This window comes from Lotus japonicus, chromosome 1 (genome assembly GCF_012489685.1).
Source record: "Lotus japonicus ecotype B-129 chromosome 1, LjGifu_v1.2".
NCBI classification, from domain to species: Eukaryota; Viridiplantae; Streptophyta; class Magnoliopsida; order Fabales; family Fabaceae; genus Lotus; species Lotus japonicus.
In genome coordinates, this window is record NC_080041.1 from 130,580,763 (window position 1) to 130,592,720 (window position 11,958).

Genomic DNA, 11,958 nt, shown 5'->3' on the forward strand with positions numbered 1-11,958 from the left:
GGCAGTGACCCAGTTGGAATATGCAAGCGCTATTGGATGTCTAATGTATCTAATGCAATGAACCAGACCCGACATTGCATTCTCTGTTGGTAAGATGAGTAGATACACTAGCAATCCAAATGGTGAGCATTGGAAGACAGTTACAAGAATATTTGGTTATCTTTCAAAAACCAAAGATCTTGGACTTCATTATGATAGGTTTCCAGTAATACTAGAAGGATATACCGATGCTAGTTGGATATCGAGTGCTGGAGATCATAAATCCACCACTGGGTGGATATTCACATTGGCTGGAGGGGCAATTTCTTGGAAGAGCAAGAAACAGACGTGTATTACCCTCTCCACCATGGAATCAGAATTCGTGGCTCTAGCTTCTGCAGGACAAGAAGCTGAATGGCTAAGAGATCTCCTATTGGAAATTCCATTGGCTAAAGAAAATGTTTCAAAAGTGTTGATACATTGTGATAGCCAAGCCACCCTAGCCAGAGCATACAGTGAAGTATATAATGGGAAATCTAGACACATAGGTCTGAGACATTCTCTCGTGAGAAAGATGATTAAAGATGGAATTATCTCACTGACTTATATATGAACAAACTATAATCTAGCAGATCCTTTTACTAAGCCACTAGCCAGAGACTTAGTAAAGAATACCTCGAGAGGTATGGGATTAAAACTCCTTGAGTAAGAGTTCCAACAACGGTAGCAACCCAATCTGAAGTTAAGAAAACCTTAACCTAAGATTCAATGGGTAACAACAAATCGTTGATTTGGATGACAATGCAACATTAAGCAACAATGTTGACTATTAGATATTGAGGGTTGAGTATCAATATACTCTTAATGAACTTCATGATCGAAATATGTGGTTTTGCGAAAATCACATACGATATGAACTTCACCTATATGAATTTCGAGATGGTGCCGTCTCAAATGAGAGTTGGAGTTTCTCTCATAAAAATTCACGAAAACAGGAAAGCACATGGCCATAAAAAGTGCTAGGCGAGGAAAATGTAGGCGAAGGATCACAAACGAGTGTGTGTATTTTTTATGCCGGTATGATCATTAGGAATATAGGTTCAAAGCAAAACTACCTAATATTCCGATTATACTTTGCACAATATTTACTAAGGTTTAGTTCAAATCGAAAGATACTAAACTGTATTAACACTCAGGTGTTTCTATTTCTAGAATTGGCATTGTCATTTATGTAACAAGTAGGGGATTGTTGTAATATTTACTCAAGGAGTAATAATTACATAGTGTTCCAAAATGACAAATGTGTTGCATTGAATGGATTTGAATGAAGTCCCACTTAGAAAGTGGAGCAACTTTTCAAAGCATTTATATATCGTTAAATGTCAACCCTTCAACAAAGAGACAAAAAGAGGATATAGTGTCACATGTGCATGGTTTGGTGGTCCCAAGCTTTTAGGTCACATGTTCCATTCACACCAGCAACACCGGCGTGGCGTGGGCGTAGAGGCGCTAGTGGCGGCTTGTAGACGGCACGACACTTGAGGCACTTTAGCACGACGCATCGACGACGACAGCAACGCGGTTGCCGTAACGTTCGTTTGTTTTGCTCGTTTTTGAATTCGGATTTTTGCAACTATTGGTAACAGACATATCTGTTGGTAACAAACACAATTCATGAAGGGTCGCAACCTTATAAATTGTTCTGTTTGGCCTATAAATAGAGTGCATGTTCAGAATTCAGAACATACAATTATATTCTCTGATTTTCCAGAAAACCACTTCCCTTCATTTCGAGTTTTCATTAGTCTTGTGCAAACTCGAATCAAGGCTGATTATCCTGGGTATTCTTGCATCCAAACTCTAAGACAAAATTCAGAAAGTGCTTGAAATACTTTAAGGAAAGTGATTTCCATCACGATCAAGTCTGTTCATTTTTCTAACATTAAACACCCGCTGCATTTGACTGCACCGCTATGCAACAAATAGAGCAGCCAAGGGCTGCTACGCACCGCTATAGCGCGCTATTGACAACCCTAGTTGGTTTTAAGAGAAATCAGCTTAATTGTTGGCAATTGATATAACCAACAAAATGACTCTTTCATACCATTCCTTGAGGAATAAACGATATTGCCCAATATGGATTCCTAAAATACTCTTAATTAAATGCACCAAACTGCTCATAAGACAAACAGCTTCTAATAATCACTATCAGGAGAAAATAAGTGAAGGACTCAAAATTTAACTTTTTTGCTACCAGATTGAAGTTCGGTTTTTCTTAGAATTACAAAATGAGAACTTACCAAAACCCAAAATGAGAAAAATACAGCTGTAGGGGCTCAATGAGTTGTTTTCCTAATCCTTTCCCTCTCGAACAAATTCAAGCACCGGCATCCAATTGGAAGCTTAATTTATCAGATTTATCTGTCTATATAGATCATTTTCAGATTTTTTTTTTCTGGTATATCAGAAAGGTAAATTACACCTACCAGGAATCTATTTTTGGACCTCCCTTACCCAACTTATATGTCTCTTAGCTCATACCATTTGAGCCATCCAACTGGGACAACATTTTCAGAGTATGATTGTTGATTTTTATATATGCATCATAAAAACTGTAGAAAAGGTAAAAATATTAAAAAAAAATTCCAAAATGTCATCCAGAACCTTTTCTGCTTGTTCAGGGAAATTATCAAATCATAAGGCCAGGCACCGTTCAGAGTTGCATAATAAATAGAAGCGAGGACACAAGTACAAGAAGAGGTGATGGTTGTTGTCGCAGAGAAGAGAGCACGAGCTAGGGGTCACACGCGAGAAGGGCTCACTCTGTTTCTCTTGCGATTCACTTGAGAGAGCAGGGGATCTCATCTTAGACTTGTTTGGTTGGGTTGATAATGGCCGGAAAGAAAAGGAAGGGAGTGATTATTTGTGAAACACATTATTTGGATGCGAAAAACACATAAAGAATCCGCAGTTACAAATGTAATCGAACAAATTATAATTTTAACATGTATTGATATCATATTTACAGAATTTAAATATGAACCATTCGATCTTAATATGATGGTTCATATTGGTGACAATTGTGACTGCATGCGTCAAATAAATGACGGCAAGCAATCAAGGTTTTAATATGCGATAAAAACTAAAGCAATGGATGTATTTTTAAGTGAAATACCAATTTACCCGTCTACCATGTGAATGATAAATGTGTACTTGTGTATCACTAACGGTCTAACACCAAGACTTCAACTATTGGTTTATTTTATTGATAGCTCTTAATAACAATAAAATATACTAGTAAAGATGTGAGGTAATAATAATATACTATTAATATTTCAAAAAAAATAATATACTATTATTACTAAATAATATTAAAATAAATTATAATTGTAATATGATATGAATTATTTATTAAGATTTACATGTGAATGATAACATAATAATTATTTTATCATTTTTTATTATCACTTTTTCTTTTATTTTTAATTATTTTTTTTCAATTTAAATAACTTGAAAATCATCTCATTTTCCTCTTACGTTCTTTCATCTAATATTTTTTCTCCTTAGACTTTTTTCTTTTTATTAACCATGTTTTATCTTATTTTTCGAAAAACTACTATGACTTGCCAAAAGTGAAAAAGCTCGTAATAGTGAGAATTTTGGCAGGCATGAGTTTGGTGGGTCTTCTCATGAGAATGAAAAATCGACTTACTTGTGGGTTTTTACAGTTTTATGTACAATTATTCTTATATTTTAAGTGAAATACATTAAGAGTTTAACGGATATACACGTTCAGTCTAAAACAGTTTTGCACTGACAACCAATCACAACATGTCACGTAGGAGAAATAATAATTTTCGTTTTAAATTTTAATTAAAACAAATCTATATTTGATGATGTGGCAGAATTCAATTGGATGACAATGTAAAAAAAGTTTACACTAACGGTGCACACTATTTTAATTCATAGTTTAATAAAGAGTACAAAGAATATCCTAACCCAATACAAATAGAGATTAAAAAAACAGTGAAATTAAAACAAGAGGTATGCAAGACTACAAGCCTGTATGTAGCAAAAAAAGAAGACTACAAGCCTGTGCAACCCTATAGAACATTCATAAAGGCAAGAAGCAGAAACATAAACCGGACCTATCCCAATTTGAGTCCAAACCCAACCAATCTATAAACACTACAAAGGGAGAAGCTTAAGCTTACTGTTCACTTTGAGTGTTTGTTTCGGTGTATGCTGGTCCATGACAAGGGGGTATGTTGTGTCCTTTTGTGGAATTTTTTAAGGGAAATATCAATGTGCTTTGACTTTTTGTAATAGATGTCGGTTCAAAAAATACTTTATAGGACCCAGAACTGAGTTGTTCAAGAACTATGGAAGGAAAATCTTTTTTCTACGCAAGAAATTGTCAGAGTGCAAATTGGATGATAAAATCTATTAAAAATCAGTGTATCTGAATATATAATATATATATATATATATTTAGTTACTTAAATTATTTAAATAGACGTATGATTAGTAAATTTAAAAATAATTATTTCTATGTATTTGAAAAAAAATGTAATAGAAAATAATTAATTAAAAAAGGTCAAACTAGAAATAAATAATATGCGGAGATATTATTGCAGTAGGTTGGGCAGATTAGGTTTGAATGGTTTATTTTGTAACATGTATTGCTTATCTCTCGCAACTGTGTTCGACGGCTCCAACTCGCTAAGGTCATGAAGATTGATTAACGTTTAGAATTATGGATGATTTAAATGTTTGAATCGTTTTATTGGTTGATTGAGGGTATTGATTTGAGGTTCCTTCTTTAATTTGTGTTATTTGGGTTGAATTTGTCGATAGATTGGTTTTGAAGATTATGTTAGTTTTAATGAAATTTTGTTGGTATAAAAGAGTAAATCAATTTTTTATGTTGGGTGTGATGTCAGAGTCAGAGGCTGAATTGCTTTTTCTGCTTGAACGGTGTTTGAGAATGCTTTTAGGTTCTTTTGATTTGTAGCTTCAGTTTTGGTGCGTATCTGATGCAGTGAAATTTAAAGATTTTATGTTTATGTGTGTGTGTTTTACTTTATTGGAATATCATGTACTTTGAAAAACTTTTGGTGCGTAGGATTTTTTTACTGGTACAGACTGTTTTGATGCCTATATAAGCTTCTTGAATTGTCATTGTGTATGCTGACAAGTACAAATACATTAAGAAGAATTTCTTCCCAAGTTTTTGATATGTCTTCTGCTTCTTCATTTGATTCTGTGTTGTCTCTTTGTCCTCCAAACCATAATTGGAGAATCAAAGTTAGGGTGGTTCGTATGTGGATTGCTGATTCTTATGTTGGAGACAAACAACCTGTGGCAAGGGAGCTCATATTGGTGGATGAATGTGTGAGTATAAATTGAATTAAAGCTGTGTTATTTTGTTTGGGTGTGAAAAATATTTGATGGGGTTTTGTGTTTGTCTTTGCAGGGTGGAAAGATTCAAGCTACCATAAGGAAGTTGTTGTTTAGGAAGTGGGCTGAGTTAGTAGTTGAAGGAAATGTGTATGTGATCACTTTCTTTCATATGATTCCAAATGTTGGTTCTTATCGCCCCACTGAACATGGTTTTAGGATTTTATTTAATTGCAAGACCAATATGACTCCTTGTGAAAGTAGTATCATACCAAGGTGGGGTTTCTCATTTAAGGATAGTGAGAAATTGAATGGGAATGGTGTGCAGCCAGAGTATTTAGTAGGTAAACATTTTTTTTTATGTCGAATATGTGATTGTTTGTCTAATGTTTCAACAAATGATGTAAATCTTTTTGTGTAGATGTTCTCGGATTGGTCACTTCAGTCTCTGATCTGAGGACCTATGTAAAAGAAGGAATTTCCACTAGGATGATGTTGCTAGAGATCAGTGATGAGAAGTATGTGAATGTTGTTCAAATTTGATGGTTTTATGTAGCAATTTAGATAAATTGATGAGCTAACAATTTTGTGTGATTTAAATAGGGGAAAAGTTGATTGTGCTGTCTTTGGGGAATATGCTGATTCTGTTTCTGAATACTTTTCTGCCAATAGAAATGAAAAACCTATTGTTGTTTTTCAGCTTGCTAAGTTGAAAACCTTTCGAGGTTTGAATTACAATTACACGAGTTATTACATTTTACTTTTTATCTGTTTTGTTGTAGTTTCAATTTGTCAATTATTTCTTCCTATGTTGTGTTAAGTTGTAACTTTGTTTTTTAGGCAAAAGTGTTGTGCAAAATGTCATGAAAGCTTCTAGGATTATCTTTAATCCTGCTATTGCTGAAGCCATCTCATTCATGGATAGGTATGCAAACTGTATTTTTTTTTTATATTACTTTGGTTCATGATAGTATGTGTAATGAATTGTTTTCTCTTCAAGGATTGCTATAATTGATTTCAAAATCAATGAACCTGTTGGGCTCATCTACACTCCTAAGCCTGCTGTCCCTGTGTTTGAAGATTTTGTCAGCAACAATCCGAAGAAGACAATTGCTGAGTTGAATGAAAGTATTGAGGTATTTATTGTGTGTCATTGGTGTTTGCAGAATGTTTTATAATCTGTTATTGGGTTAGGGATTTGTGTTGTTTTTGATAGTCCATTTTCTGTAGGATGGAATTTCCATTGTGCTAGGAAAGGTTGTTAGTTTATTGCAAGATGACCAATGGTGGTACTTTGCTTGCAAGTGCCACAAAGGGGTTGCTTATGATGATGGCTTATACTATTGTGGTGCATGTATGAAACATGTTATTGATGTTATCCCAAGGTTTGGTTTTCAATAAGATATATTGCATCTTTTACTGTTTGTAGTCAAGGTTTTAATATATTTTTATGTGGTTGTTTTAGGTATAAGATCAAGATTGAAGTTAGTGATGGTACTGGTTCTGCAAGCTTTGTTTTGTTTGACTTTGATGCTCAGCATCTCTTAATGAAGTCATGCAAGGAGCTGTTGGCATATGTGAAGGTATTATATCATTGGTTTAGTGTTGGTAGTATGTGGCTACATTTTCAGGGTGTTGGTTATCATGTGTATGACAAGAATGCTATTGAAGTTTTACTGGTCATTAATTGAATATTTTATTGCTATTGATAATAGGATCCAAAGTCTGCGGAGTTTCCTTCAATGATAGAAGATATATTGGTTGGTAGAGAAATGCTGTTTAAAGTTGAGAAGAAGTCAAACACTGTTTTTCAATATGATGATTCTTATCGCATTAAGAGGGTTTGTGATGAAGCTGCTGTGATGGAGGCCTACAAATCAGATGCTAATGCTGTGGTGCCTAATGTGGTATATTGTTAGTTGTTTTGTTTCTATCTGCAATAAGTTTAATTTTTATATAATGGATGAAATTAAGAAAATTGCAATGTGATGGGTTTAATTGGTTGTAGGTTGAATGTTTTAATGCTGCCCCTGTGGTGAATCTATCTGAGGAAAAGGATTTGTCCCAGTGTCCTGTTCAGTCATCTGAAATTTCGACACCGGAGGTTTTGACTCCTTCACTTGCTGCAGGTCCATCTTATGTTGGATGCTCTGGGAATTTGTTCAAGAGGAAGGTTGGGGATGATGTGGCCAAAGTTTGTGAACTTTCCAAACTTAAGTTGAAGCAAGTTAAAATGGAGAAAGAGTAGTGAATTGTGATCAAGATACACCACTGGCATATTGTGTTAGACTTTAAGTAATCATGTATTTATGGAGTCTTTTAAGAATTGAATAAGTGGTGGTATTTGAGTTGTTGGTCTGTTGTTGTAAATGTTGAAACACCTTAGGTGTTTTGATGTAGTTTGTTGTCGTTGGATTGATGTGTTTTCTACAGTTTGAACTATGTGATTATTATTATGTTGATTGTAAACAATGTTATGTTATCTTCAATATTAAGTGGTGTATTATTTGTGGAGAAATATTGTTATTTTTTATATGGATTTATCATCAGTGAGTTATGGTTATATGTGTTGTGCAGTGAGGTACTTTGTTAGGCAATTATCAGGTTGGGCTCCTTTAATGAATTATTTTATATGTTTAATATTTATTGTTTAACTACTATGTTAAATACTTATAACAACAGGTTGTGTTTGGTTGAGTTATTAAAACTATTTGTTAAACACTTAAAATTAGAGTGTGATTAGTTTGTGTTTTCAGGGGTAAAAGTTGTTTGGTAACCGAAGGTTTTTTTTTTCTGGTTTTCTTTAAATCCAATAGAGGTAAATGTTATGAAAGACTCTCTATATCCTGATGCATTTGTTGGATTTTATATTAGAAATGTGAGATTATAAAACATTGTATTGGAAATTCTGATATGTATGCCAGTATTTGTATTTAAAGTCAAATCGGATTTGTTGTTTATTTAAAGAATTTAAGGATTAAGAACTTAGATCTTAATTATGTAGTGGTTTTCACAATATGAGTATACATATATATATTAGTTGAATAAGAGTTAAATTTTTATGTTTGTAGTGTTTATGTTTTGGTATTATATCATATAATTGAATTATGATATTTTTTGTGAAATTTTGTTGATACTATTAGGTTAAAAAATACTAATTTCTGTGAAATAAAAAAAATTAGTTATTCAGTCTAGAAGTGTAAAAATTATATGGTAACTATATTGTTATTTTTTTTTTTTTATAAAAGTCAGCGAAGATGCTGTTGAATTATTTTGTAATTTATAGGAATATCATAACAAACTTTAAAAGGTTAGAGTGGTTAAGATTTGAAGGAAATCATTCAGGAGGAAATTTCAAATTTCGTGGGGAAATATTTTTTAAGTTTTATAATGTTGATTTTTTTTAACTTTTTATGTTGAAGTTAGTTTAAATTTTTTAAGTGGAAGTTAATATATATTATTTAAACTGTGCTGCTTAGAAATTAATTGGATGGTTTAGTATTTAAAAAAATAAATGATAAAAAATAAAAAATCAAATCACGCGTTTAGGTATTTGGGTGTTGTTGGGGAAACCTTTGTTTTCACTCTGTTTGTGTTGAAGGGTAAGATTTTATCGTGTTGCTTATTGTTTGGAATTTGTTGAGTGGATTCAAGTCTTTTCTTGCTATGATGAAGAAATTCGATGGGGTTCAATGTGGATTGCAATAGAAAGGTTATTCTGGTATTAGAAACGTTGGACTTGTGGAATGTTTCGAATTGGAAAGCTACAGGTAAGGGTTTTAATCCTTTTTAAGTAGAGACTGGGTGGATGTTTTTGTATAATGTTGTATTTGATTGAGGTTATTTTTTAGTTTGTACTTTATATTGATAAGGTTTTGTTCAGTTTCTAAGAAAACTGTAGCTGTCTTCCAAATTTGAGTTATGCCAAAAATTACCCTTTTGTTATTGCATAAAATAAAATTAGCCTTTTGTGAAGTGGATGTGCAATGTTTATAAAAGTATGGAGGTACTTTAAGAGATCAGGCAAAGTATATATGATAAGTTTCCTGTTTTGTAAAAGTGAATCAGTACCTTTGTAGAAGTTATAAGACCACAGTTTGCTATTTTTTGAAACCACTAATGAGTCAGAGTTTTGTGAGCTATAAAAGGTTCATTTTGAGGACTTATTGGTTTTTAATTGCTCTACTCTTAACTAAATGGATAGAATTTCTGATATCTGCCCTCCAAGTGTTAGATGGTGTATCAGAGTGAGAGTGATGCGTAGATGGACTCTACCAGTTATCCAGATGAAACAAGAAGTTTGTTCATTGCATATGGTATTCATGGATCAACAAGTAAGAATTTCGACATTAGAATTATGATCAACATGTATATGTATAATTTGTGTAATGTGGTGATATTTATGTATATACTTTGAAAAATTCTTAGAGTGTGTAACATGATTTTTTGTATTTATGCAGGGTAGCAAAATTGAAGTCTCATTGAGTAAGGCTATGTATCGCAAATGGGCTGAAAAATTTGTTGAGGGGAATGTATATGAGATATGCTTTTTTAATGTTCTTCCTGTGAAGGGTTGTTATCGTGCTACTAACCATCCTTATAGGATTCTTTTTAGCAAGAAAACCTCTGTTGTTCAATGTGAGTGTGATTTTATTCCAAAGTTGGGGCTATGTTTGAAATCATCTGAACAAGTTACTGCCTTGAATTGTGATCCTGATTTCTTAATTGGTAATTATATTTTTTTGGTCTTTTTTCATTTTCTTAAAAGCATGGACCTATGGGGTGGTATTTCAATCTTAATATGTTTGCCTAATTATATTAGTTTACTGTTTCATCTTTGATGTTTTTTCCTACAGATATGGTTGGATTATTAACCGCGGTGTCTCCTGTTAGGGTGTGTCATCAAAGAGGGGTGTCTGTGGAGATGATGATAGTGGAATTGCTGGATATGAGGTAATTGGTTTTGTCATGAGCTTCAGTTTTTAGTTTTATTTGTTTATGTTGCTTTCAGTTTCAAGAAATTTTTGATGTCATTTGAGTTTATGTTTTCATGCAGAGGTAAACTTCCATTTGTTTTGCTTGGGGATTCTGTTCAGTGTGTTTTGGAATTTTTGTTGTTGCATGGCAATCAGAAGCCTGTTGTAGTTGTTGAGTATGCAAAGATTAATGGATTTGAAGGTATAGTAATATTGGTGGTATCAATTGTCATATTGTAGTGTTAGTGGGTAATTAAAAAATATTTGATGATTTTTTAGGAGAGAACTTACTGCAGATAGTAGTACCTGTTTCAAAGATATATATGAATCCAGATGTGCAGGAGGCAAAATCCTTCATGAGTTGGTACTGTGTTATATGTGATACTTTTTAATTTTATGGAAAATACATGAGGTGCTTTTTTTGATTTAGTATTTTGAGTTCAGGGTGTGTGGTAACGTGCTTGATTTTGGTGGACCTATCCGGGAGATAAGTAAAGAAGATGATTGTTACCGGATGTTTAATGACTTGGTTATTAGGTATCCTAATAAGGTAAACTGTTTGAAAACTCATGTGTACTTACAGTTATTAAAATGAGTTCCTTTTATATTTGAAAATAACATTGATTTAATAATGGTTGTATAGGAAGGTCAGTATGTTGATTGTGCATCTTTTAGGGAGTATCCATTGTTACTAAGTGAAGTCAATGAATTTGAAGATGAGGTTGCCTGTAAGGATTCAAACCCAGAAAGGAAATTGTGGGAATTTGGTTTTTGTCAGAATATGGATTCTCATTGTGTTTCTCTCTTTTGGCGGAAGACTTTTTTTGTGAGTTGATCTACACCAATGTAATATTATAGTGGAATTGTGTTTGTATATTGTTGACATAATGTGTTTGTTCTTTCTTATTGTCTTTGGTAGGGATCAAGCTTGCAATTTGCTGAATTTGAAGAAGAGTTTGATGATGTTGAAGATTTTATTTTGTATCTTGATTCCCAAAGGGATTCCTCTAGATTTGATGGATTATCCAGTTCTAAGGATGAGAATAAATCAAAAAGGCTGAAGGGATTTGATGGCTTTGAAGGGTTTTCAATTAGGGAATGTAGTGACTGCAAAGTTTAGTATTTTGGGGTGTATTTTTGTGACCATGTTTATTATTTGTATGAAATTTGAATGATTAGTATGTGGCTGTGTGTTTTTATGTATTTGGTATAACATGGTTATCATTGGGGATTTAAGGTCAGGTTGTATTGTAAAATTGTTGTTTTATTAATGAGTAGTGTTACTTTTTGGTATCATTTAAGATATTCATAAGTTGGTCTTACTTCCATTGAATTATTGTCTATTTTTTCTTTCACATAATTAGACGGACAATGCTCTATGGTGGAAGAATTTTAATATATATAATTAATTATATGTGGGTGTTCATACAATTTTTTGTGTTAAATAGATGTAAATGAAATAGTAGAACATATTTAAAATTGAAGTGAAATCAATGATTTATGACTTTTATTTTGTTTGAGTTTATAGATCGTCAGTATATGTTTTTTAATATAATATCACAAAGAGAAAAAATATGATAAACTAATAATTTTAGAGGTTTCG

General features: G+C 32.8%; 1 protein-coding gene across 1 annotated transcript; it reads left to right on the forward strand.

The window, feature by feature from the left end:
• The first annotated feature begins 5,205 nt into the window (after positions 1–5,205).
• Positions 5,206–7,897, forward strand: LOC130732690 (replication protein A 70 kDa DNA-binding subunit C-like). Its single transcript, XM_057584687.1, has 10 exons — positions 5,206–5,373; positions 5,456–5,723; positions 5,801–5,897; positions 5,983–6,104; positions 6,220–6,304; positions 6,380–6,515; positions 6,610–6,764; positions 6,845–6,962; positions 7,095–7,286; positions 7,388–7,897. The coding sequence occupies exons 1-10, from the start codon at positions 5,218–5,220 to the stop codon at positions 7,625–7,627; spliced, it is 1,569 nt and encodes a 522-aa protein (XP_057440670.1). The 5' UTR covers positions 5,206–5,217; the 3' UTR covers positions 7,628–7,897.
• The last annotated feature ends 4,061 nt before the right edge of the window (positions 7,898–11,958 follow it).

Excerpts from the sequence above, each read along its gene's own strand:
- LOC130732690 (XM_057584687.1), top strand. The coding sequence starts at position 5,218 with ATGTCTTCTGCTTCTTCATTTGATTCTGTGTTGTCTCTTTGTCCTCCA. Across the intron at positions 6,105-6,219 it reads TAAGTTGAAAACCTTTCGAG|GCAAAAGTGTTGTGCAAAAT; the intron begins GTTTGAATTACA and ends TTTGTTTTTTAG. Across the intron at positions 7,287-7,387 it reads ATGCTGTGGTGCCTAATGTG|GTTGAATGTTTTAATGCTGC; the intron begins GTATATTGTTAG and ends AATTGGTTGTAG.